At 53.6% G+C, this 22,908-nt stretch overlaps 1 protein-coding gene across 1 annotated transcript in view; it reads left to right on the top strand.

Annotated features, from left to right (window-relative positions):
• Positions 1-22,908, top strand: part of LOC128810753 (maestro heat-like repeat-containing protein family member 1) — an 85,264-nt gene that overhangs the window by 57,505 nt on the left and 4,851 nt on the right. Inside the window, 9 exon segments of the mRNA XM_053983905.1 lie at positions 956-1,186; positions 1,188-1,276; positions 4,995-5,132; positions 7,947-8,061; positions 12,993-13,139; positions 13,948-14,136; positions 17,945-18,097; positions 18,182-18,316; positions 21,095-21,197. Coding sequence (XP_053839880.1) covers positions 956-1,186; positions 1,188-1,276; positions 4,995-5,132; positions 7,947-8,061; positions 12,993-13,139; positions 13,948-14,136; positions 17,945-18,097; positions 18,182-18,316; positions 21,095-21,197 — 1,300 coding nt within the window.

Genomic DNA, 22,908 nt, shown 5'->3' with positions numbered 1-22,908 from the left:
GCCCCAAATTCATGGGAATTCCATCAGGAAAAACCCCAAATCCATGGGAATTCCAGCAGGAAAAACCCCAAATCCGTGGGAGAAAACCCCAAATCCGTGGGAATTCCAGTAGGGAAAACCCCAAATCCGTGGCAATTCCAGCAGGAAAACCCCAAATCCATGGGAATTCCAGCAGGAAAAGCCCCAAATCCGTGGGAATTCCAGTAGGAAAACCCCAAATCCGTGGAAGAAAACCCCAAATCTTTGGAAATTCGAGCAGGAAAACCCCAAATCCATGGGATAAAACCCCAAATCCGTGGGAATTCCAGCAGGAAAAGCCCCAAATCCGTGGGAATTCCAGTAGGAAAAACCCCAAATCTTTGGAAATTCGAGCAGGAAAAGCCCCAAATCCGTGGGAATTCCATCAGGAAAAGCCCCAAATCCATGGGAATTCCATCAGGAAAAGCCCCAAATCTGTGGGAGAAAACCCCAAATCCATGGGAATTCCAGCAGGAAAAACCCCAAATCCGTGGGAGAAAACCCCAAATCCGTGGCAATTCCAGCAGGAAAACCCCAAATCCATGGGAATTCCAGCAGGAAAAGCCCCAAATCCGTGGGAATTCCAGTAGGAAAACCCCAAATCCGTGGAAGAAAACCCCAAATCTTTGGAAATTCGAGCAGGAAAACCCCAAATCCATGGGATAAAACCCCAAATCCGTGGGAATTCCAGCAGGAAAAGCCCCAAATCCGTGGGAATTCCAGTAGGAAAAACCCCAAATCTTTGGAAATTCGAGCAGGAAAAGCCCCAAATCCGTGGGGAATTCCATCAGGAAAAGCCCCAAATCCATGGGAATTCCATCAGGAAAAGCCCCAAATCTGTGGGAGAAAACCCCAAATCCATGGGAATTCCAGCAGGAAAAACCCCAAATCCGTGGGAGAAAACCCCAAATCCGTGGCAATTCCAGCAGGAAAACCCCAAATCCATGGGAATTCCAGCAGGAAAATCCCCAAATCCGTGGACTCTGCAGCAAGGGTTAAACTCGGGCGGCGGGGAAGGGGCGGAAAACCCAAAAGCTCCTTTTTTTTTCCGGAGTTTTCCCGGGAGATTCCCGCTTTTCCCTGGCAGGCCACGCGCGCCCTGGATGAGCTCATGTCTGTGCCGGAGGCGGCGGCCGCGGTCCTGGAGCGATTCCCGGAGCTTTTCCAGGGGGCTCCTGCTGCGCCTCGGCTGCTCCGTGGGGGTCCAGCTCCCGAAATTCCTGCAGGGCCGGGAAAAGAGGAACCTCCAGCCCTGCAGGTGGGGAGGGAGCGGGGAATTCCCTGGGGAAAAGGGGGAATTCTGTAGGGGGGAAAAGTGGGAATTATGTGGGAATTCCCTGGGGAAAAAGGGGGAATTGTTGTGGGGGGAAAAGTGGGAATTCTGTAGGGGGGAAAGGGGGGAATTATGTGGGAATTCCCTGGGGAAAAGGGGGAATTATGTGGGAATTCCCTGGGGAAAAGGGGGGAATTTTGTGGGGGGAAAAGGGGGAATTTTGTGGGGGGGAAAAGGGGGAATTTTGTGGGGGGAAAAGGGGGAATTCTGTAGGGGGGAAGGGGGAATTATGTGGGAATTCCCTGGGGAAAAGGGGGGAATTGTGTAGGGGGAAAAGTGGGAATTGTGTAGGGGGGAAAGTGGGAATTATGTGGGAATTCCTGGGGAAAAGAGGGAATTTTGTGGGGGGAAAAGTGGGAATTATGTGGGAATTCCATGGGGAAAAGGGGGAATTGTGTAGGGGGAAAAGTGGGAATTCTGTAGGGGGGAAAGGGGGAATTCTGTGGGAATTCCCTAGGGAGAAAGGGGGAATTGTGTAGGGGGGAAAGTGGGAATTCTGTAGGGGGGAAAGTGGGAATTAAAGTGGGAAATCTGTAGGGGGAAAAGGGGGAATTGTGTAGGGGGAAAAGTGGGAATTCTGTAGGGGGGGAAAGTGGGAATTATGTGGGAATTCCCTGGGGAAAAGGGGGAATTATGTGGGAATTCTGTAGGGGGAAAAGGGGGAATTGTGTAGGGGGAAAAGTGGGAATTCTGTAGGGGGAAAGGGGGAATTCCATGGGGGAAGAGGTTGGGAATTCCCTGGAGAAAAGTGGGAATTTTGTGGGAATTCCCTGGAGAAAAGTGGGAATTATGTGGGAATTCCCTGGGAAAAAGGGGGAATTGTGTGTGGGGAAAGTGGGAATATCCGTGGGGGAAAAGTGGGAATTTTGTGGAGAAAAGGTGGGAATTCCATGGGGTAAGAAGTTGGGAATTCCCTGGGGAAAAGCCAGAAATTCTATGCGGAAAAGTGGGAATTCTGTGGGGAAAAGTGGGAATGTCGTGGGGGAAAATGGGAATTCGGTGGGAATTCCATGGGGAAAGGGTGGGAATTCCATGGGGCAAAGTGGGAATTCAGCAGAGATTCCATGGGGAAAAGTGGGAATTCCCTGGGGAAAAGACAGAAATTCAGTGGGGGGAAGTGGGAATTCCGGGGGAAAAGTGGGAATTCTGTGGGGGGGAAAAGGTGGGAATTCCATGGGGGAGAAAAAGTGGGAATTCTGTGGGAAATTCCATGGGAAAAGTGGGGGGGGGGGGGAAACGGGGTGGGGTGATGGGATTTGTGGGATGCGATGGATGGGATTTATGGGAATTATGGGATGGAATTTATGGGATTTGTGGGATTGATGGGATTGATGGGATGGGATAATGGGATTTGTGGGATTTATGGATTTATGGGATGGAATAATGCGATGGGATGGGATGGGAACCAGGGATTGGGATCCCATTTTGGGATTGGGAATTTGGGAAGCAGGAGTGGGATGGAGTACCCGGAGCAGGGTCTGGATGTGGGAGCGGATTCCCAAAAAAAGGAGGAGTGGGAGAGTGAATTCCAGGGAAACCGAGGCTGCCCCATCCCTGCAATTGTCGCATCCTGGGATAGCAGGAAGCGTCCCATGGAAAAACTGGGAATGGGATGATCCCAAAATTCCCTCCATCCCAAACCAGTCCGGAATTCCATGGACACCCCTGGGATTGTCCCGTGGGAATGGGATCATCCTTAAATCCCCTCCATTCCCACCCCATTCCGGCATTCCGGGATTTCCCAAGGCCGGCAGATCCCGAGCTTTCCTTAATTAGTCTTTAATTAATCCCGGAGGCTCCGAGGCCTCTCTGGCATTCCAGGTTTTTTGTTTTTTCTTTTTTTTTTTCTCCTGGAATTTTGCCATTCCCATTCCTTGTCCCACTTTTCCCTGGGCCATCCAAAACAGGGAAAGCTCCACCGGGATCTTTCCAGCTACTCTGGGAGATTTTTTTGGGAAAACTCCCGGATTTTCCATCGGGAATGCACCTTTGGGCCTCTTCCTTGGGTTTTCCCCATGGGATCCCGGATCCTTCGGAATCATGGAATGGCCGAGGTTGGAAAACCTCTGGGATGGTCCCATCCCGTCCAACCGGGAATCCAAGGATGCTCCAGATCCCAGGGAATGTTTCCCAGGGCAGTTCCCGTGTTTGGGATCCATTTTCCGTCGTTATTCCCAAATTTCCAGCATTCCAGAGGCTGTCCTGGAATCCTCGGGATTCTCCCACCCCACAAATTCCGGGGGAATGGGACAAATCCCCATGGGGAGATCTGGGACAGCAGCTCCGAAGGCCAATCCCGAATCCCGGATTTCCTTCGTGTGTGGGATCCCCGTTCCGACAGCCGGGATTTATCCCTGGCTCCCCTTCCCGGTGTTTTGACGGGATAACGGATCTTTTCCAGATGTTGCTCCGCGGCAAAACAATCCCAACCCTATAAATCGTTCATTCCATGAAAAAAAAAAAATCCCTTCAAGTAGCTCCGGAGTTTTTCCCTTCCCAGTTTTTTGTCTTGGATCCCGTTCCCAGTGTGCTGGGATGGCTCCAACTCCGGCATTCCCGGCGTCCCCGGGCATGGAATTCCCTCGGGATATCCTGGATGGAGCCAGAGCCAAACCGAATCCAATCCCAAACCCAGTCCCAGATCCAATCCCAAACCCAATTCCAGATCCAATCCCAAATCCAATCCTGAAGCCAATCCCAAATCCAATCCCAAATCCACCCCCCAGATCCAATCCCAAATCCTGAATCCAGTCCCGAATCCAATCCTGAATCCACCCCCAGATCCAATCCTAAACTCATTCAGAATCCAATTCCTGATCTAATTCCAGATCCAGTCCCGAATCCACCCCAGATCCAATCCCAAATCCTGAATCCAGTCCCGAATCCAATCCTGAATGCAACCCCAGATCCAATCCTGAATCCAATCCCGAATCCAATCCCAAATCCAATCCCAAACCCAATCCCGAAGCCAGTCCCAAATCCAATCCTGAATCCAATCCCAAACCCAATCCGAAACCCAATCCCAAACCCAATCCCGAAGCCAGTCCCAGATCCAATCCTAAACTCATTCAGAATCCAATTCCAGATCCAATCCCAAATCCTGAATCCAATCCCAAATCCAATCCCAAACCCAATCCCGAAGCCAGTCCCAGATCCAATCCTAAACTCATTCAGAATCCAATTCCAGATCCAATCCCAAATCCACCCCAGATCCAATCCCAAATCCTGAATCCAATCCCAAACCCAATCCCAAACCCAATGCCAAACCCAGTCCCAGATCCAATCCTAAACTCATTCAGAATCCAATTCCTGATCTAATTCCAGATCCAATCCCTAATCCACCCCAGATCCAATCCCAAATCCCGAATCCAGTCCCGAATCCAACCCAAATCCAATCCCAAATCCAATCCCAGATCCGACCCCAAATCCAATCGTAAACCCAAACCCGACCCTGAATCCAATCCCAATCCCAAATCCAATCGTAAACCCAAACCCGACCCTGAATCCAACCCCAGATCCAATCCCAAACCCAATCCCAAACTGAATCTGAATCCAACCCCAGATCCAATTCCAGACCCAATCTTGGACCCAGCCCCGAACCCAACCCCAGATCCCATCCCGATCCCAATCCCGAATTTTCCAGCTGTGCCGTGCAGACGCTGAAGGCGATGCTGGCGCGGGCCGGGAACGACGACGTCGTCCGGGATGTGGGAAGCACCGGGGGCTGGGAACTGATGGGAATTCCCGAGCGGCACCACGACGGAATCGCCCTCCTGGCCGGGTAGGGAATTCCGGGGGCGCTTCCCGGGGAATTCCGGGGTTTTTGGGTGGGGTGGGATCATTTTGCTCCCGGGAATGTGGAGGGGTGGATGCAGCTGGAGCTGGAAGTTGGTACCGCTGTGGAATTCCCGGTGTCTCCAATCCCAGTATGGGATTCCCAGTGTCACCCATCCCAAAACAGGATTCCCGCTGTCACTGATCCCAAAATGGGATTCCCGGTGTCTCAGATCCCAGTATGGAATTCCCAGTGTCACCCATCCCAAAATGGGATTCCCGCTGTCATTGATCCCAAAATGGGATTCCCAGTGTCTCAGATCCCAAGATGGGATTCCCAGTGTCTCGGATCCCAAAATGGGATTCCCAGTGTCTCTGATCCCAGTATGGAATTCCCAGTGTCACCCATCCCAAAATGGGATTCCCGGTGTCTCAGATCCCAAGATGGGATTCCCAGTGTCTCAGATCCCAGTATGGAATTCCCGGTGTCACCCATCCCAAAATGGGATTCCCGGTGTCTCGGATCCCAAGATGGGATTCCCAGTATCATTGATCCCAGTATGGAATTCCCAGTGTCTCCAATCCCAGTATGGAATTCCCAGTGTCACCCATCCCAAAATGGGATTCCCAGTGTCTCCAATACCAGTATGGAATTCCCGGTATCATTGATCCCAGTATGGAATTCCCAGGGTCACTCATCCCAAAAGGGAATTCCCAGTGTCATTGATCCCAGTATGGAATTCCCAGTGTCTCCAATCCCAGTATGGAATTCCCAGTGTCACCCATCCCAACATGGGATTCCCAGTGTCTCAGATCCCAGTATGGAATTCCCAGTGTCTCCAATCCCAGTATGGAATTCCCAGTGTCTCCCATCCCAAAATGGGATTCCCACTGTCATTGATCCCAAAATGGGATTCCCGGTGTCATTGATCCCAGTATGGAATTCCCGATGTCTCCAATCCCAGTATGGAATTCCCAGTGTCTCAAATACCAAAATGGGATTCCCGCTGTCATTGATCCCAGTATGGAATTCCCAGTGTCTCCGATCCCAGTATGGAATTCCCAGTGTCACCCATCCCAAAATGGGATTCCCGGTGTCTCAGATCCCAAGATGGGATTCCCAGTGTCTCAGATCCCAGTATGGAATTCCCGGCGTCACCCATCCCAAAATGGGATTCCCAGTGTCACCCATCCCAAAATGGGATTCCCGCTGTCACCCATCCCAAAATGGGATTCCCAGTGTCACCCATCCCAAAATGGGATTCCCGGTGTCTCGGATCCCAAGATGGGATTCCCAGTATCATTGATCCCAGTATGGAATTCCCGGTGTCACCCATCCCAAAATGGGATTCCCACTGTCATTGATCCCAAAATGGGATTCCCGGTGTCATTGATCCCAGTATGGAATTCCCAGTGTCTCCCATCCCAGTATGGAATTCCCAGTGTCACCCATCCCAAAATGGGATTCCCAGTGTCTCGGATCCCAGTATGGAATTCCCGGTGTCATTGATCCCACTGTGGAATTCCCAGTGTCTCCAATCCCACTGCAGAATTCCTGCTGTCTCCGATCCTACTGTGGAATTCCCACTGTCATCGATCCCCCTGTGGAATTCCGGTGTCTCCAATCCCAGTGTGGAATTCCCAGTGTTGCAAATCCCACTATGGAATTCCAGTGTCACTGATCCCACTGTGTAATTCCCGGTGTCTCCAATCCCAGTGTGGAATTCCAGTGTCACTGATCCCACTATGGAATTCCGGTGTCTCCAATCCCCTGTGGAATTCCAGTGTCCCCAGTCCCCTGTGGAATTCCCGGTGTCCCCATTCCCAGTGTGGAATTCCAGTGTCACCAATCCCAGTGTGGAATTCCCAGTGTCTCCAATCCCACTGTGGAATTCCAGTGTCCCCAGTCCCCTGTGGAATTCCCGGTGTCCCCAATCCCAGTGTGGAATTCCAGTGTCACTGATCCCACTGTGTAATTCCCGGTGTCTCCAAACCCAGTGTGGAATTCCTGGTGTGCCCAATCCCACTGTGGAATTCCTGGTGTCCCCAGTCCCAGTGTGGAATTCCCGGTGTTGCAAATCCCACTATGGAATTCCAGTGTCTCCAATCCCAGTGTGGAATTCCTGGTGTCCCCAGTCCCACTGTGGAATTCCCAGTGTCCCCAATCCCAGTGTGGAATTCCCGGTGTTGCAAATCCCACTATGGAATTCCAGTGTCTCCAATCCCAGTGTGGAATTCCTGGTGTCCCCAGTCCCACTGTGGAATTCCCAGTGTTGCCAATCCCAGTGTGGAATTCCAGTGTCACCAATCCCACTGTGGAATTCCCGGTGTCTCCGATCCCACTATTTCCCACTCATCCCACGTTTCCCATCGTTCCCATGGCCGGGCTCATTCTCTTCCCCATTCCTGCCCCACTTCCATGGGATCCCAGAGGCCCCCATGGAAAACTCCTCCCTTTTCCTGCTGCATCCCTGGGATTCCTGGAGTATCCTGCTGCATCCCATCCCATCCCATCCCATCCCATCCCATCCCATCCCATCCCATCCCATCCCATCCCATCATTCCTGGGAAATCCCCATCGCCAGGGGGTGGCCAGGACCCCATCCCAAAACATCCGGGAATAACCCCCGGGTTGGGATTGGGATTATCCAACTTTTGGGGAACTCATCCCAAAGAAAACCCGGCTGGGGTGTCCGGGACGCCCCAGATCCTTCCCTGTGGGTCACTCCTGGTTTTCCGTGCTGGGTGTTTGTCCTGCCCGGGGACGGGGATTCCCGGGATTCTCGGGATTCCCGGGATTCCGAGTGCTGTTCCCACCCAGGGCCATGGCTCGGCTCTGCGGGCCCCGGCTGCCGCCGATCGTCCGGAGCCTCATCCCGGTGCTGGGAAGCGCCTTCGAGTGCCAGAGGGTGACCAGCAGCGCCTTCCTGGCCGAGGTGAGCGGGAAATACGGGAATGTCCGGCTGGTCTGCCCTCCGTGGATCCACGGATCCATCCATCACATGGATCCATCCGTGGATCTATCCACGGATCCATCCATTCCATGGAGCCATCCATCCATCCATGGATCGATCATCCATCTGTGGATCCATCCGTGGATCTATCCATCCATCCATGGATCGATCATCACATGGATCCATCCGTGGATCCATCCATGGATCCATCCGTGGATCTATCCACGGATCCATCCATTCCATGGAGCCATCCATCCATCCATGGATCAATCATCCATCTGTGGATCCATCCGTGGATCTATCCACGGATCCATCCACGGATCCATCCATGGATCGATCATCCATCTGTGGATCCATCCATGGATCCATCCATCCATCCATGGATCGATCATCCATCACATGGATCCATCCATGGATCTATCCACGGATCCATCCATTCCATGGAGCCATCCATCCATCCATGGATCGATCATCCATCTGTGGATCCATCCATGGATCCATCCATCCATCCATGGATCGATCATCCATCACATGGATCCATCCATGGATCTATCCACGGATCCATCCATTCCATGGAGCCATCCATCCATCCATGGATCGATCATCCATCACATGGATCCATCCATGGATCTATCCACGGATCCATCCATTCCATGGAGCCATCCATCCATCCATGGATCAATCATCCATCCGTGGATCCATCCATGGATCCATCCATCCATGGATCGATCATCCATCACATGGATCCATCCATGGATCTATCCACGGATCCATCCACGGATCCATCCACAGATCCATCCATGGATCCATCCATCCATCCATGGATCGATCATCACATGGATCCATCTATGGATCTATCCACGGATCTTTCCATTCCATGGATCCATCCGTCATCCATCCATGGATCGATCGATCCATCATCCATCACATAGATCCATCATCCATCCATCCATCCATGGATCCATCCATCCTTGGATCCATCCATCCATCCATCCATGGATCCGTGGATTCATCCATCCTTCCATCACAAGGATCCATCCATGGATCTATCCACGGATCCATCCACAGATCCATCCACAGATCCATCCATGGATCCTTCAGTCCATCCATGGATCGATCATCCATCCATGGATCCATCCGTGGATCTATCCACGGATCCATCCATGGATCCATTCATCATCCATGGATCGATCATCCATGCGTGGATCCATCCATGGATCCATCCATCCATCCATGGATCGATCATCCATCACATGGATCCATCCATGGATCTATCCACGGATCCATCCACGGATCCATCCACAGATCCATCCATGGATCCATCCATCCATCCATGGATCGATCATCACATGGATCCATCTATGGATCTATCCACGGATCTTTCCATTCCATCCATCCATCCATCATCCATCCATGGATCGATCGATCCATCTATCCATCCATCATCCATCACATAGATCCATCATCCATCCATCCATCCATGGATCCATCCATCCTTGGATCCATCCATCCTTGGATCCATCCATCCATCCATCCATGGATCTGTGGATCCATCCATCCTTCCATCACATGGATCCATCCATGGATCTATCCACAGATCCATCCACAGATCCATCCACGGATCCATCCATGGATCCTTCAGTCCATCCATGGATCGATCATCCATCCATGGATCCATCCGTGGATCTATCCACGGATCTATCCATGGATCCATTCATCATCCATGGATCGATCATCCATCCGTGGATCCATCCATGGATCCATCCATCCATGGATCGATCATCCATCACATGGATCCATCCATGGATCTATCCACGGATCCATCCACGGATCCATCCACAGATCCATCCATGGATCCATCCATCCATCCATGGATCGATCATCACATGGATCCATCTATGGATCTATCCACGGATCTTTCCATTCCATGGATCCATCCGTCATCCATCCATGGATCGATCGATCCATCATCCATCACATAGATCCATCATCCATCCATCCATCCATGGATCCATCCATCCTTGGATCCATCCATCCATCCATCCATGGATCCGTGGATTCATCCATCCTTCCATCACAAGGATCCATCCATGGATCTATCCACGGATCCATCCACAGATCCATCCACAGATCCATCCATGGATCCTTCAGTCCATCCATGGATCGATCATCCATCCATGGATCCATCCGTGGATCTATCCACGGATCCATCCATGGATCCATTCATCATCCATGGATCGATCATCCATGCGTGGATCCATCCATGGATCCATCCATCCATGGATCGATCATCCATCACATGGATACATCCATGGATCTATCCACGGATCCATCCACGGATCCATCCACAGATCCATCCATGGATCCATCCATCCATCCATGGATCGATCATCACATGGATCCATCTATGGATCTATCCACGGATCTTTCCATTCCATGGATCCATCCGTCATCCATCCATGGATCGATCGATCCATCATCCATCACATAGATCCATCATCCATCCATCCATCCATGGATCCATCCATCCTTGGATCCATCCATCCATCCATCCATGGATCCGTGGATTCATCCATCCTTCCATCACAAGGATCCATCCATGGATCTCTCCACGGATCCATCCACAGATCCATCCACAGATCCATCCATGGATCCTTCAGTCCATCCATGGATCGATCATCCATCCATGGATCCATCCGTGGATCTATCCACGGATCCATCCATGGATCCATTCATCATCCATGGATCGATCATCCATGCGTGGATCCATCCATGGATCCATCCATCCATCCATGGATCGATCATCCATCACATGGATCCATCCATGGATCTATCCACGGATCCATCCACGGATCCATCCACAGATCCATCCATGGATCCATCCATCCATCCATGGATCGATCATCACATGGATCCATCTATGGATCTATCCACGGATCTTTCCATTCCATCCATCCATCCATCATCCATCCATGGATCGATCGATCCATCTATCCATCCATCATCCATCACATAGATCCATCATCCATCCATCCATCCATGGATCCATCCATCCTTGGATCCATCCATCCTTGGATCCATCCATCCATCCATCCATGGATCTGTGGATCCATCCATCCTTCCATCACATGGATCCATCCATGGATCTATCCACAGATCCATCCACAGATCCATCCACGGATCCATCCATGGATCCTTCAGTCCATCCATGGATCGATCATCCATCCATGGATCCATCCGTGGATCTATCCACGGATCTATCCATGGATCCATTCATCATCCATGGATCGATCATCCATCCGTGGATCCATCCATGGATCCATCCATCCATGGATCGATCATCCATCACATGGATCCATCCATGGATCTATCCACGGATCCATCCACGGATCCATCCACAGATCCATCCATGGATCCATCCATCCATCCATGGATCGATCATCACATGGATCCATCTATGGATCTATCCACGGATCTTTCCATTCCATGGATCCATCCGTCATCCATCCATGGATCGATCGATCCATCATCCATCACATAGATCCATCATCCATCCATCCATCCATGGATCCATCCATCCTTGGATCCATCCATCCATCCATCCATGGATCCGTGGATTCATCCATCCTTCCATCACAAGGATCCATCCATGGATCTATCCACGGATCCATCCACAGATCCATCCACAGATCCATCCATGGATCCTTCAGTCCATCCATGGATCGATCATCCATCCATGGATCCATCCGTGGATCTATCCACGGATCCATCCATGGATCCATTCATCATCCATGGATCGATCATCCATGCGTGGATCCATCCATGGATCCATCCATCCATGGATCGATCATCCATCACATGGATACATCCATGGATCTATCCACGGATCCATCCACGGATCCATCCACAGATCCATCCATGGATCCATCCATCCATCCATGGATCGATCATCACATGGATCCATCTATGGATCTATCCACGGATCTTTCCATTCCATGGATCCATCCGTCATCCATCCATGGATCCATCGATCCATCTATCCATCCATCATCCATCACATAGATCCATCATCCATCCATCCATCCATGGATCCATCCATCCTTGGATCCATCCATCCTTGGATCCATCCATCCATCCATCCATGGATCCGTGGATCCATCCATCCTTCCATCACATGGATCCATCCATGGATCTATCCACGGATCCATCCACAGATCCATCCACAGATCCATCCATGGATCCTTCAGTCCATCCATGGATTGATCATCCATCCATGGATCCATCCATGGATCCATCATCCATCATCCATGGATCGATCATCACATGGATCCATCTATGGATCTATCCATGGATCCATCCATTCCATGGATCCATCCATCCATCCATCCATCCATAGATCCATCACATAGATCCATCATCCATCCATCCATCCATGGATCCATCCATCCATCCTTGGATCCATCCATCCATCCATCCCATGGATCCATCCATCCATCCTTGGATCCATCCATCCATCCATCCATCCCATGGATCCATCCATGGATCCATCCATCCCAAATTCCCAGCTGCTCCTGGAGCCCATCCCAGAATCCGGAGCGCGCTTGAATCTCAGAGGGTTTCAAATTCCAGCCGGAGCTGAGGGGAAGGAGAAGAGAATTCCGGCGGATCCGCAGGATGAGGGGAAATTCCAGGCCCAGAGTGGCTCTTTGGAGCCAAATCTTCCCAAAAATTCTCGAATTTTCCCAATCCTGCATCAACACCATTCCAGGACCCCAAATCCCTCCCCAGGCTGAGTTTTCCTTGGATTATCCCAGAGCAGCTCCAACCGCGGCTCTTCCCGGGAATTCCGGCTCCCCTCTCATCCATCCGGGGGATTTTTCCCGGCGTATCCCGAGGTTTTTTCCCTTCTCCAGCTCCTCAGCCACAAGGTGGTGAACGACCTGGTCCTGCTGGAGCCGATCCTGGACGCGCTGACGGCTCTGGAGAAGGATTCCTGCCTCCTGGTGCGGGTCCTGGCGCTCCGGGGGCTCGGGAACGTGGCCTCGGGATCCCCGGAAAAGGTGGGAGCCGCTCCGGGGATCTGGGGTTTGGGATTTGGAGGGAGACTGGAAGGGCAGGGCACAGGGAATGGATCCCCACTTCCGCAGGGGAGGGCTGGAATTGCCTCCAAAACATCGGGATGAGGTTTTGTGGGATGGGGAGGGAGCTCCAGGGATTGGGATGCACCGGGAGGCTCCGAATCCTAAAAGTCCCGATTTTCCGGAGCCATTCCCGGAAATCCTGGGAAGTGCCGGAGCCTTTCCCAGCAGGGGGATCCTCCCCAGCCCCGTTTTCCAGGGATCCCCGGGAACATTTCCCAGAGCCGCAGGAATTCCAGCTGGGATCAGCCCCTTTTCCCAGCTTCTCCTGGGAATCCTCGGCCTCAGTCCCTGCCCTGCTTCCTGAGGCCTGAAATCCCGGAATTCCAGCCCTTTCCAGGGGAATATTCCCTAAAATCCCAACCCGAGGCCGTTCCCCGGGTCCTGTCCCTGTTCCCTGGGAGCAGATCCTGCCCTGGATCCCCCTGGATCCCTTCAATCCCACTTTTCTCCGGGATGAGCCCCCACAGATCCCGCAGCTGCTCCCGGGAATTCCCCCATTCCCATCCCAACCGTGGACCCACCCAACCCCTGTTTGCCCTCAACTCCAGGGGAATATTCCCAAAAATCCCAACCTGGAGCCGTTCCCTCTTTCCCCATCCCTTTTTTCCCTCGGAGCTGATCCCAAACTCCCTCTGGATCCCCTCAATCCCACTTTTCTCCGGGACGAGCTCCCTCCCGGGGCTCCGTATCCCGGTTTTCCCGGCTGCGATCCCGGTTTTCCCGGCAGATCCGGAGGCACGGCTCGCAGCTGCTGGCCTCCATGGTCAACGGCATGGACGACAAGGACGATCCCAACAATCTGCTGGCGCTGGAGGCCATGTCCAGCCTCTCCAAAATCCTGGATCACCTGGAAGAGCGGGACGTGCAATCCATGCTGCTCCACGTCGCCATCCGCATCCGGCCCTTCTTCGACAGCGTGAGGAGCCAGCCCGGAATTCCCGGCGCTGGGAATGGGCTTGGGGCGCGGTGGGCGCGTCCCCAGGGGTCCATCCCGTGGGGTTCTCCCATCCCAGGTTTCTCCCCTGGGCTGGGATTTCTCCTGGATTCTCATCCGTGCTCCTGTGCTGGGCTGAGGGTCCCGCTGGGATTGGTCCCATTGGGATTGTCCCACGGGGATTGGTCCATTGGGATTGTCCCACTGGAATTGTCACACTGGGATTGGTCCATTGGGATTCTTCCATTGGGATTTTCCTCCTGGGATTGTCCCATCAGGATTGGTCCATTGGGATTTTCCCATTGGGATTGTCCCACTGGAATTGTCCCATCGGGATTGGTCCATTGGGATTTTCCCATTGGGATGGTCCCATTGGAATTGTCCCGTTGGGATTGGTCCATTGGAATTTTTCCCACTGGAATTGTCCCGTTGGGTTCGTCCCATTGGAATTGTCCAGTTGGAATTGTCCCACTGGGATTGGTCCTTTGGGATTTTCCCACTGGGATTGTCCCATTGGGATTCGCCCCTTGGAGTTCTTCCATTGGGATTTTCCTCCTGGGATTGTCCCATCGGGATTGGTCCATTGGGATTGTCCCACTGGAATTGTCACACTGGGATTGGTCCATTGGGATTTTCCCATTGGGATGGTCCCATTGGAATTGCCCCATTGGGATTGGTCCATTGGAATTTTTCCCACTGGAATTGTCCCGTTGGGTTCGTCCCATTGGAATTGTCCAGTTGGAATTGTCCCACTGGGATTGGTCCTTTGGGATTTTCCCACTGGGATTGTCCCACTGGGATTCGCCCCTTGGGATTCTTCCATTGGGATTTTCCTCCTGGGATTGTCCCATCGGGATTGGTCCATTGGGATTGTCCCACTGGAATTGTCACACTGGGATTGGTCCATTGGGATTTTCCCATTGGGATGGTCCCATTGGAATTGCCCCATTGGGATTGGTCCACTGGAATTTTTCCCACTGGAATTGTCCCGTTGGGTTCGTCCCATTGGAATTGTCCAGTTGGAATTGTCCCACTGGGATTGGTCCTTTGGGATTTTCCCACTGGGATTGTCCCATTGGGATTCGCCCCTTGGGATTCTTCCCTTGGGATTTTCCTCCTGGGATTGTCCCATCGGGATTGGTCCATTGGGATTGTCCCACTGGAATTGTCACACTGGGATTGGTCCCTTGGGATTTTCCCATTGGGATGGTCCCATTGGAATTGCCCCATTGGGATTGGTCCATTGGAATTTTTCCCACTGGAATTGTCCCGTTGGGTTCGTCCCATTGGAATTGTCCAGTTGGAATTGTCCCACTGGGGTTGGTCCTTTGGGATTTTCCCACTGGGATTGTCCCATCGGGATTGGTCCATTGGAATTTTCCCATTGGGAATCCCCCATGGGATTTTCCCACTGGGATTTTCCCACTGGGATTGGCCCATGGGGATTGGTCCATTGGAATTGCCGCACTGGGATCATCCCATTGGGATTGTCCCATTGGAATTTTTCCACTGGAATTGTCCCATTGGGATTGGCCCACTGGAATTTTTCCACTGGAATTGTCCCATTGGGATTGTCCCCTGGTGCTTGGGACAATGGGAATGGTGGGATCACAGGATGGGAATTTTGGGATCCCAGGATGGGAATTTTGGGATCACAGGATGGGAATTTTGGGATCAGAGGATGGGAATCTCGATCACGGGATGGGAATGGTGGGATCAGAGGATGGGAATTTTGGGATCATAGGATGGGAATTTCGGGATCAGAGGATGGGAATTTTGGGATCCCAGGATGGGAATGGTGGGATCAGAGGACAGGAATCTCGATCACGGGATGGGAATGGTGGGATCAGAGGATGGGAATTTTGGGATCCCAGGATGGGAATTTTGAGATCACAGGATGGGAATTTCGGGATCCCAGGATGGGAATTTTGGGATCACAGGACGGGAATCTCGATCACGGGATGGGAATGGTGGGATCAGAGGACGGGAATTTTGGGATCCCAGGATGGGAATGGTGGGATCACAGGACGGGAATTTTGGGATCACAGGATGGGAATCTCGATCACGGGATGGGAATGGTGGGATCAGAGGATGGGAATTTTGGGATCCCGGGATGGGAATGGTGGGATCAGAGGACGGGAATTTTGGGATCACAGGATGGGAATCTCGATCACGGGATGGGAATGGTGGGATCAGAGGATGGGAATTTTGGGATCCCGGGATGGGAATTTCGGGATCAGAGGATGGGAATTTCGGGATCCCGGGATGGGAATTTTGGGATCCCAGGATGGGAATCTCGATCACGGGATGGGAATGGTGGGATCAGAGGATGGGAATTTTGGGATCCCGGGATGGGAATGGTGGGATCAGAGGACGGGAATTTTGGGATCACAGGATGGGAATCTCGATCACGGAATGGGAATGGTGGGATCAGAGGATGGGAATTTTGGGATCCCGGGATGGGAATGGTGGGATCAGAGGACGGGAATTTTGGGATCAGAGGACAGGAATTTTGAGATCACAGGATGGGAATTTTGGGATCCCAGGATGGGAATTTTGGGATCACAGGACGGGAATCTCGATCACGGGATGGGAATGGTGGGATCAGAGGATGGGAATTTTGGGATCCCGGGATGGGAATGGTGGGATCAGAGGACGGGAATTTTGGGATCACAGGATGGGAATCTCGATCACGGGATGGGAATGGTGGGATCAGAGGATGGGAATTTTGGGATCCCGGGATGGGAATTTCGGGATCAGAGGATGGGAATTTCGGGATCCCGGGATGGGAATTTTGGGATCCCAGGATGGGAATCTCGATCACGGGATGGGAATGGTGGGATCAGAGGATGGGAATTTTGGGATCCCGGGATGGGAATGGTGGGATCAGAGGACGGGAATTTTGGGATCACAGGATGGGAATCTCGATCACGGAATGGGAATGGTGGGATCAGAGGATGGGAATTTTGGGATCCCGGGATGGGAATGGTGGGATCAGAGGACGGGAATTTTGGGATCAGAGGACAGGAATTTTGAGATCACAGGATGGGAATTTTGGGATCCCAGGATGGGAATTTTGGGATCACAGGACGGGAATCTCGATCACGGGATGGGAATGGTGGGATCAGAGGATGGGAATTCTGGGATCCCGGGATGGGAATGGTGGGATCAGAGGATGGGAATTTTGGGATCCCGGGATGGGAATGGTGGGATCAGAGGATGGGAATTTTGGGATCCCGGGATGGGAATGGTGGGATCAGAGGACGGGATCTCTATCACGGGATGGGAATGGTGGGATCAGAGGACGGGAATTTTGGGATCACAGGACGGGAATTTTGAGATCACAGGATGGGAATTTTGGGATCCCAGGATGGGAATTTTGGGATCACAGGACGGGAATCTCGATCACGGGATGGGAATGGTGGGATCATAGGATGGGAATTCTGGGATCCCGGGATGGGAATGGTGGGATCAGAGGATGGGATCTCTATCACGGGATGGGAATTTTGGGATCAGAGGACGGGAATTTCGGGATCAGAGGACGGGAATTTTGGGATCCTGGGATGGGAATGGTGGGATCAGAGGACGGGAATTTTGGGATCAGAGGACGGGAATTTTGGGATCCCGGGATGGGAATTTTGCGATCCCAGGATGGGAATTTTGGGATCAGAGGACAGGATCTCGATCACAGGATGGGGAATGGCGATTCTGGGATTTTGGGATCCCGGGGTGGGATCTATGGGATTTCCCCCCCCCCCCCGTGATTCCCGTTTTTCCCCCGTGTTCCCAGGAAGACGCGGAGCTCCGGCACTCGTCCATCGTCCTCTTCGGGAACCTGTCCCGCTTCCGCCGCGCCGACTCCGAGGTTTTCTCGGAGCAGATCCTCAACGGGCTCGTGACGCTCCTGCTGCACCTGCAGGACCCGCAGCCCGACGTGGTCAAGGTGGGATTTCCCGGGAATTCCGGGGGATTCCCGGGGGCTCGGGGGACCCCACGTGCCGAATTCCCGGCGTTCCCGGTTTTCCAGGCGTGCAAGTTCGCGCTGCGGATGTGCGGGCCCAGCCTGGGCTGCGAGGAGCTCCGGGAAATGTTCGGGAATCACCTGCGGGAGGAGCGGGGGCTGCACTACGGGGAGTTCATCAACGACGTCTGCAAGTTCCTGGTGGGACATCGCTGGGATATCATCGGGATATTGGGATTGGAACGTTGGGATATTGGGACATTGGGATGTTGGGACATTGGGATGTTGGGACATTGGGATGTTGGGACATTGGGACAGTGGGACGTTGGGACATTGGAATATCGGGACATTGGGACAGTGGGACATTGGGACATTGGGATATCGGGACATTGGGATATCGGGACATTGGGACATTGGGATATCAGGACATTGGGACAGTGGGACATTGGGACATTGGGACAGTGGGATATCGGGACATTGGGATATCGGGACATTGGGACAGTGGGACATTGGGACATTGGGATATCGGGACATTGGGATATCGGGACATTGGGACATTGGGATATCAGGACATTGGGACAGTGGGACATTGGGACATTGGGACAGTGGGATATCGGGACATTGGGATATCGGGACATTGGGACATTGGGATATCAGGACATTGGGACAGTGGGACATTGGGACATTGGGACAGTGGGATATCGGGACATTGGGATATCGGGACATTGGGACATTGGGATATCGGGACATTGGGACATTGGGACATTGGGACAGTGGTATATCGGGACATTGGGATATCGGGACATTGGGATTTCGGGACATTGGGACAGTGGGATATCGGGACATTGGGATATCGGGACATTGGGATATCGGGACATTGGGATATCGGGACATTGGGACATTGGGACATTGGGACAGTGGGATATCGGGACATTGGGATATCGGGACATTGGGACAGTGGGACATTGGGACATTGGGATATTAGGATATTGGGATTTAGACACTGGGATTGGGAAAGTGGGGATGGGATTTGGATTGTCCCCCATGGCCCCCATGTCCCCAGTGTCCCTGCTGTCCCCTCTGTCCCCGCTGTCCCCGCTGTCCCCAATGTCCCCAATGTCCCCAATATCCCCACTGTCCCTGATGTCCCCTCTGTCCCCACTGTCCCCAATGTCCCTGCTGTCCCCTCTGTCCCCACTATCCCCGATGTCCCCTCTGTCCCCCATGTCCCCAAAGTCCCCAATGTCCCCCATGTCCCCAATGTCCCCAAAGTCGCCAATGTCCCCAATGTCCCCAATGTCCCCCATGTCCCCCATGTCCCCAAAGTCCCCAATGTCCCCTCTGTCCCCACTGTCCCCAATGTCCCTGCTGTCCCCTCTGTCCCCACTATCCCCGATGTCCCCTCTGTCCCCCATGTCCCCAAAGTCCCCAATGTCCCCCATGTCCCCAATGTCCCCAAAGTCGCCAATGTCCCCAATGTCCCCAATGTCCCCCATGTCCCCCATGTCCCCAAAGTCCCCAATGTCCCCAAAGTCCCCAATGTCCCCAATGTCCCCACTAACCCCCATATCCCCAATGTCCCCAACATCCCCACTGTCCCCAAAGTCCCCAATGTCCCCTCTGTCCCAGATGTCCCCACTATCCCCAATGTCCCCCATGTCCCCAATGTTCCCGCTGTCCCCACTATCCCCAATGTCCCTGATGTCCCCTCTGTCCCCGATATCCCCAATGTCCCCAATGTCCCCAATGTCCCCACTGTCCCAGATGTCCCCAATGTCCCCACAGTCCCCAATGTCCCCAATGTCCTCAATGTCCCCAATGTCCCCAATGTCCATGTCCCCAATGTCCCCAAAGTCCCCAATGTCCCCCATGTCCCCAAAGTCCCCAATGTCCCCACTGTCCCCCATGTCCCCAATGTCCCTGATGTCCCCTCTCTCCCCACTGTCCCCAATGTCCCCAATGTCCCTGATGTCCCCGCTGCCCCCAATGTCCCTGATGTCCCCTCTGTCCCCTCTGTCCCTGCTGTCCCCTCTGTCCCCAATGTCCCCAACGTCCCCACTGTCCCCAATGTCCCCACTGCCCCCCATGTCCCCAATGTCCCCAATGTCCCTGCTGTCCCCGCTGCCCCCAAAGTCCCCAATGTCCCCTCTGTCCCCGCTGTCCCCAACGTCCCCGCTGTCCCAGATGTCCCCCATGTCCCCAATGTCCCTGATGTCCCCTCTGTCCCCTCTGTCCCCACTGTCCCCAATGTCCCCACTATCCCCAATGTCCCCAATGTCCCCACTGTCCCCCATGTCCCCAAAGTCCCCAATGTCCCCTCTGTCCCCGCTGTCCCCAACGTCCCCGCTGTCCCAGATGTCCCCGATGTCCCCAATGTCCCCTCTGTCCCCCATGTCCCCAAAGTCCCCAATGTCCCCAAAGTCCCCAATGTCCCCAATGTCCCCAATATCCCCACTGTCCCTGATGTCCCCAAAGTCCCCACTGTCCCCAATGTCCCTGCTGTCCCCGCTGTCCCCACTATCCCCGCTGTCCCCTCTGTCCCCCATGTCCCCAAAGTCCCCAATGTCCCCTCTGTCCCCACTGTCCCCAACGTCCCCGCTGTCCCAGATGTCCCCAATGTCCCCACTGTCCTCCATGTCCCCAATGTCCCCAATGTCCCCAGAGTCTCCAATGTCCCCTCTGTCCCCCATGTCCCCAACATCCCCGCTGTCCCAGATGTCCCCAAAGTCCCCACTGCCCCCCATGTCCCTAATGTCCCCTCTGTCCCCACTGCCCCCCATGTCCCTGATGTCCCCTCTGTCCCCAAAGTCCCCAATGTCCCCTCTGTCCCCACTGTCCCTAACGTCCCCGCTGTCCCAGATGTCCCCACTATCCCCAATGTCCCCCATGTCCCCAATGTCCCCGCTGTCCCAGATGTCCCCAAAGTCCCCACTGCCCCCCATGTCCCTGATGTCCCCTCTGTCCCCGCTGTCCCCGCAGATGCGCAGCCACCCCGCGCTGCTGGGCCGCCTCATCTCCACCAACCTCTTCTACTTCAAGAGCCCCTGGCGGGAGCTGCGGGCGGCGGCGGCCATGTCCGTCGGTGAGGGACGGGGACACCGCGGTGGCCTTGGCCACCGGGGCTGGCCCCACCCACGGCGGTCCCCAGGGGGGCTTGGGGCTGGGGCTGGGTGGTCTCGGATAATTTCGGGGGTAATTCAGAAGGTTTTGGGGTCTCTGGTGACCCCAATCTTGGGTCTCCCCGGTTCTGTCACCTCGTGGGGTCACAGTGGTGGCTTTTGTCACCAGGAGGTGACATCGGCCCTGGAGGTCCCCAAGGGGCTTCGGGGTGGTTTTGGATGATTTTTGGGGTAATTTTGCAGGTTTTGGGGTCTCTGGTGATCCCAATCTTATCCCTTGGTGGACTCAGGTGTCCCCTCTTGGGGTCACCACAGTGGTGGCTTTTGTCACCAGGAGGTGACATCGGCCCTGGAGGTCCCCAAGGGGCTTTGGGGCTGGTTTTGGGTGGTTTTAGGACATTTTGGGGTGGTTTTGGGGATTTTTTGGGGGAATCTTGGAGTCACTGGTGACCCCCAGTCCTGTCCCCAGCTGGTCCCTGGTTTTGTCCCCTCTTGGGGTCCCAGGGGTGGCTTTTGTCACCAGGAGGTGACATCAATCCTGGAGGTCCCCAAGGGGGTTTTGGATGGGGCTTTGATGTTTTGGATGATTTTTGGGGTAATTTTGAAGGTTTTGGGGTCTCTGGTGACCCCAATCTTGTCCCCAGGTGGACTCAGGTGTCCCCTCCTTGGGGTCCCAGTGGTGGCTTTTCTCACCAGGAGGTGACATCGAACCCTGGAGGTCCCCAAGGGGTTTTTGGATGGGGCTTCGCTGTTTTGGGTGGTTTTGGATGATTTTTGGGGAAATTTTGCAGGTTTTGGGGTCCCTGGTGATCCCAATCTTGTCCCCAGGTGGACTCAGGTCCTGGCTCCTCTTGGGGTCACCACAGTGGTGGCTTTTGTCACCAGGAGGTGACATCGGCCCTGGAGGTCCCCAAGGGGCTTCGGGGTGGTTTTGGATGATTTTTGGGGTAATTTTGCAGGTTTTGGGGTCTCTGGTGATCCCAATCTTATCCCTTGGTGGACTCAGGTGTCCCCTCTTGGGGTCACCACAGGGGTGGCTTTTGTCACCAGGAGGTGACATCGGCCCTGGAGGTCCCCAAGGGGCTTTGGGGCTGGTTTTGGGTGGTTTTAGGACATTTTGGGGTGGTTTTGGGGTTTTTTTTTTTGGGGAATCTTGGAGTCACTGGTGATCCCCAGTCCTGTCCCCAGCTGGTCCCTGGTCCTGTCACCTCCTGGGGTCCCAGTGGTGGCTTTTGTCACCAGGAGGTGACATCAATCCTTGAGGTCCCCAAGGGGTTTTTGGATGGGGCTTCGCTGTTTTGGGTGGTTTTGGATGATTTTTGGGGAAATTTTGCAGGTTTTGGGGTCTCTGGGGATCCCAATCTTGTCCCCAGGTGGACTCAGGTGTCCCCTCCTGGGGTCACCACAGAGGTGGCTTTTGTCACCAGGAGGTGACATCGGCCCTGGAGGTCCCCAAGGGGCTTTGGGGCTGGTTTTGGGTGGTTTTAGGACATTTTGGGGTGGTTTTGGGGTTTTTTTTTGGGGGGGAATCTTGGGGTCTCTGGTGACCCCCACTCCTGTCCCCAGCTGGTCCCTGGTCCTGTCACCTCTTGGGGTCCCAGTGGTGGCTTTTGTCACCGGGGGGGTGACATCAATCTTGGAGGTCCCCAAGGGGGTTTTGGATGGGGCTTTGAT

The sequence above is a fragment of the Vidua macroura genome, chromosome 1 (assembly GCF_024509145.1).
Source record: "Vidua macroura isolate BioBank_ID:100142 chromosome 1, ASM2450914v1, whole genome shotgun sequence".
Taxonomy (NCBI): Eukaryota; Metazoa; Chordata; class Aves; order Passeriformes; family Viduidae; genus Vidua; species Vidua macroura.
Note: the sequence above shows the minus strand (reverse complement) of the source record. Positions and strands in the feature narration are given on the sequence as shown.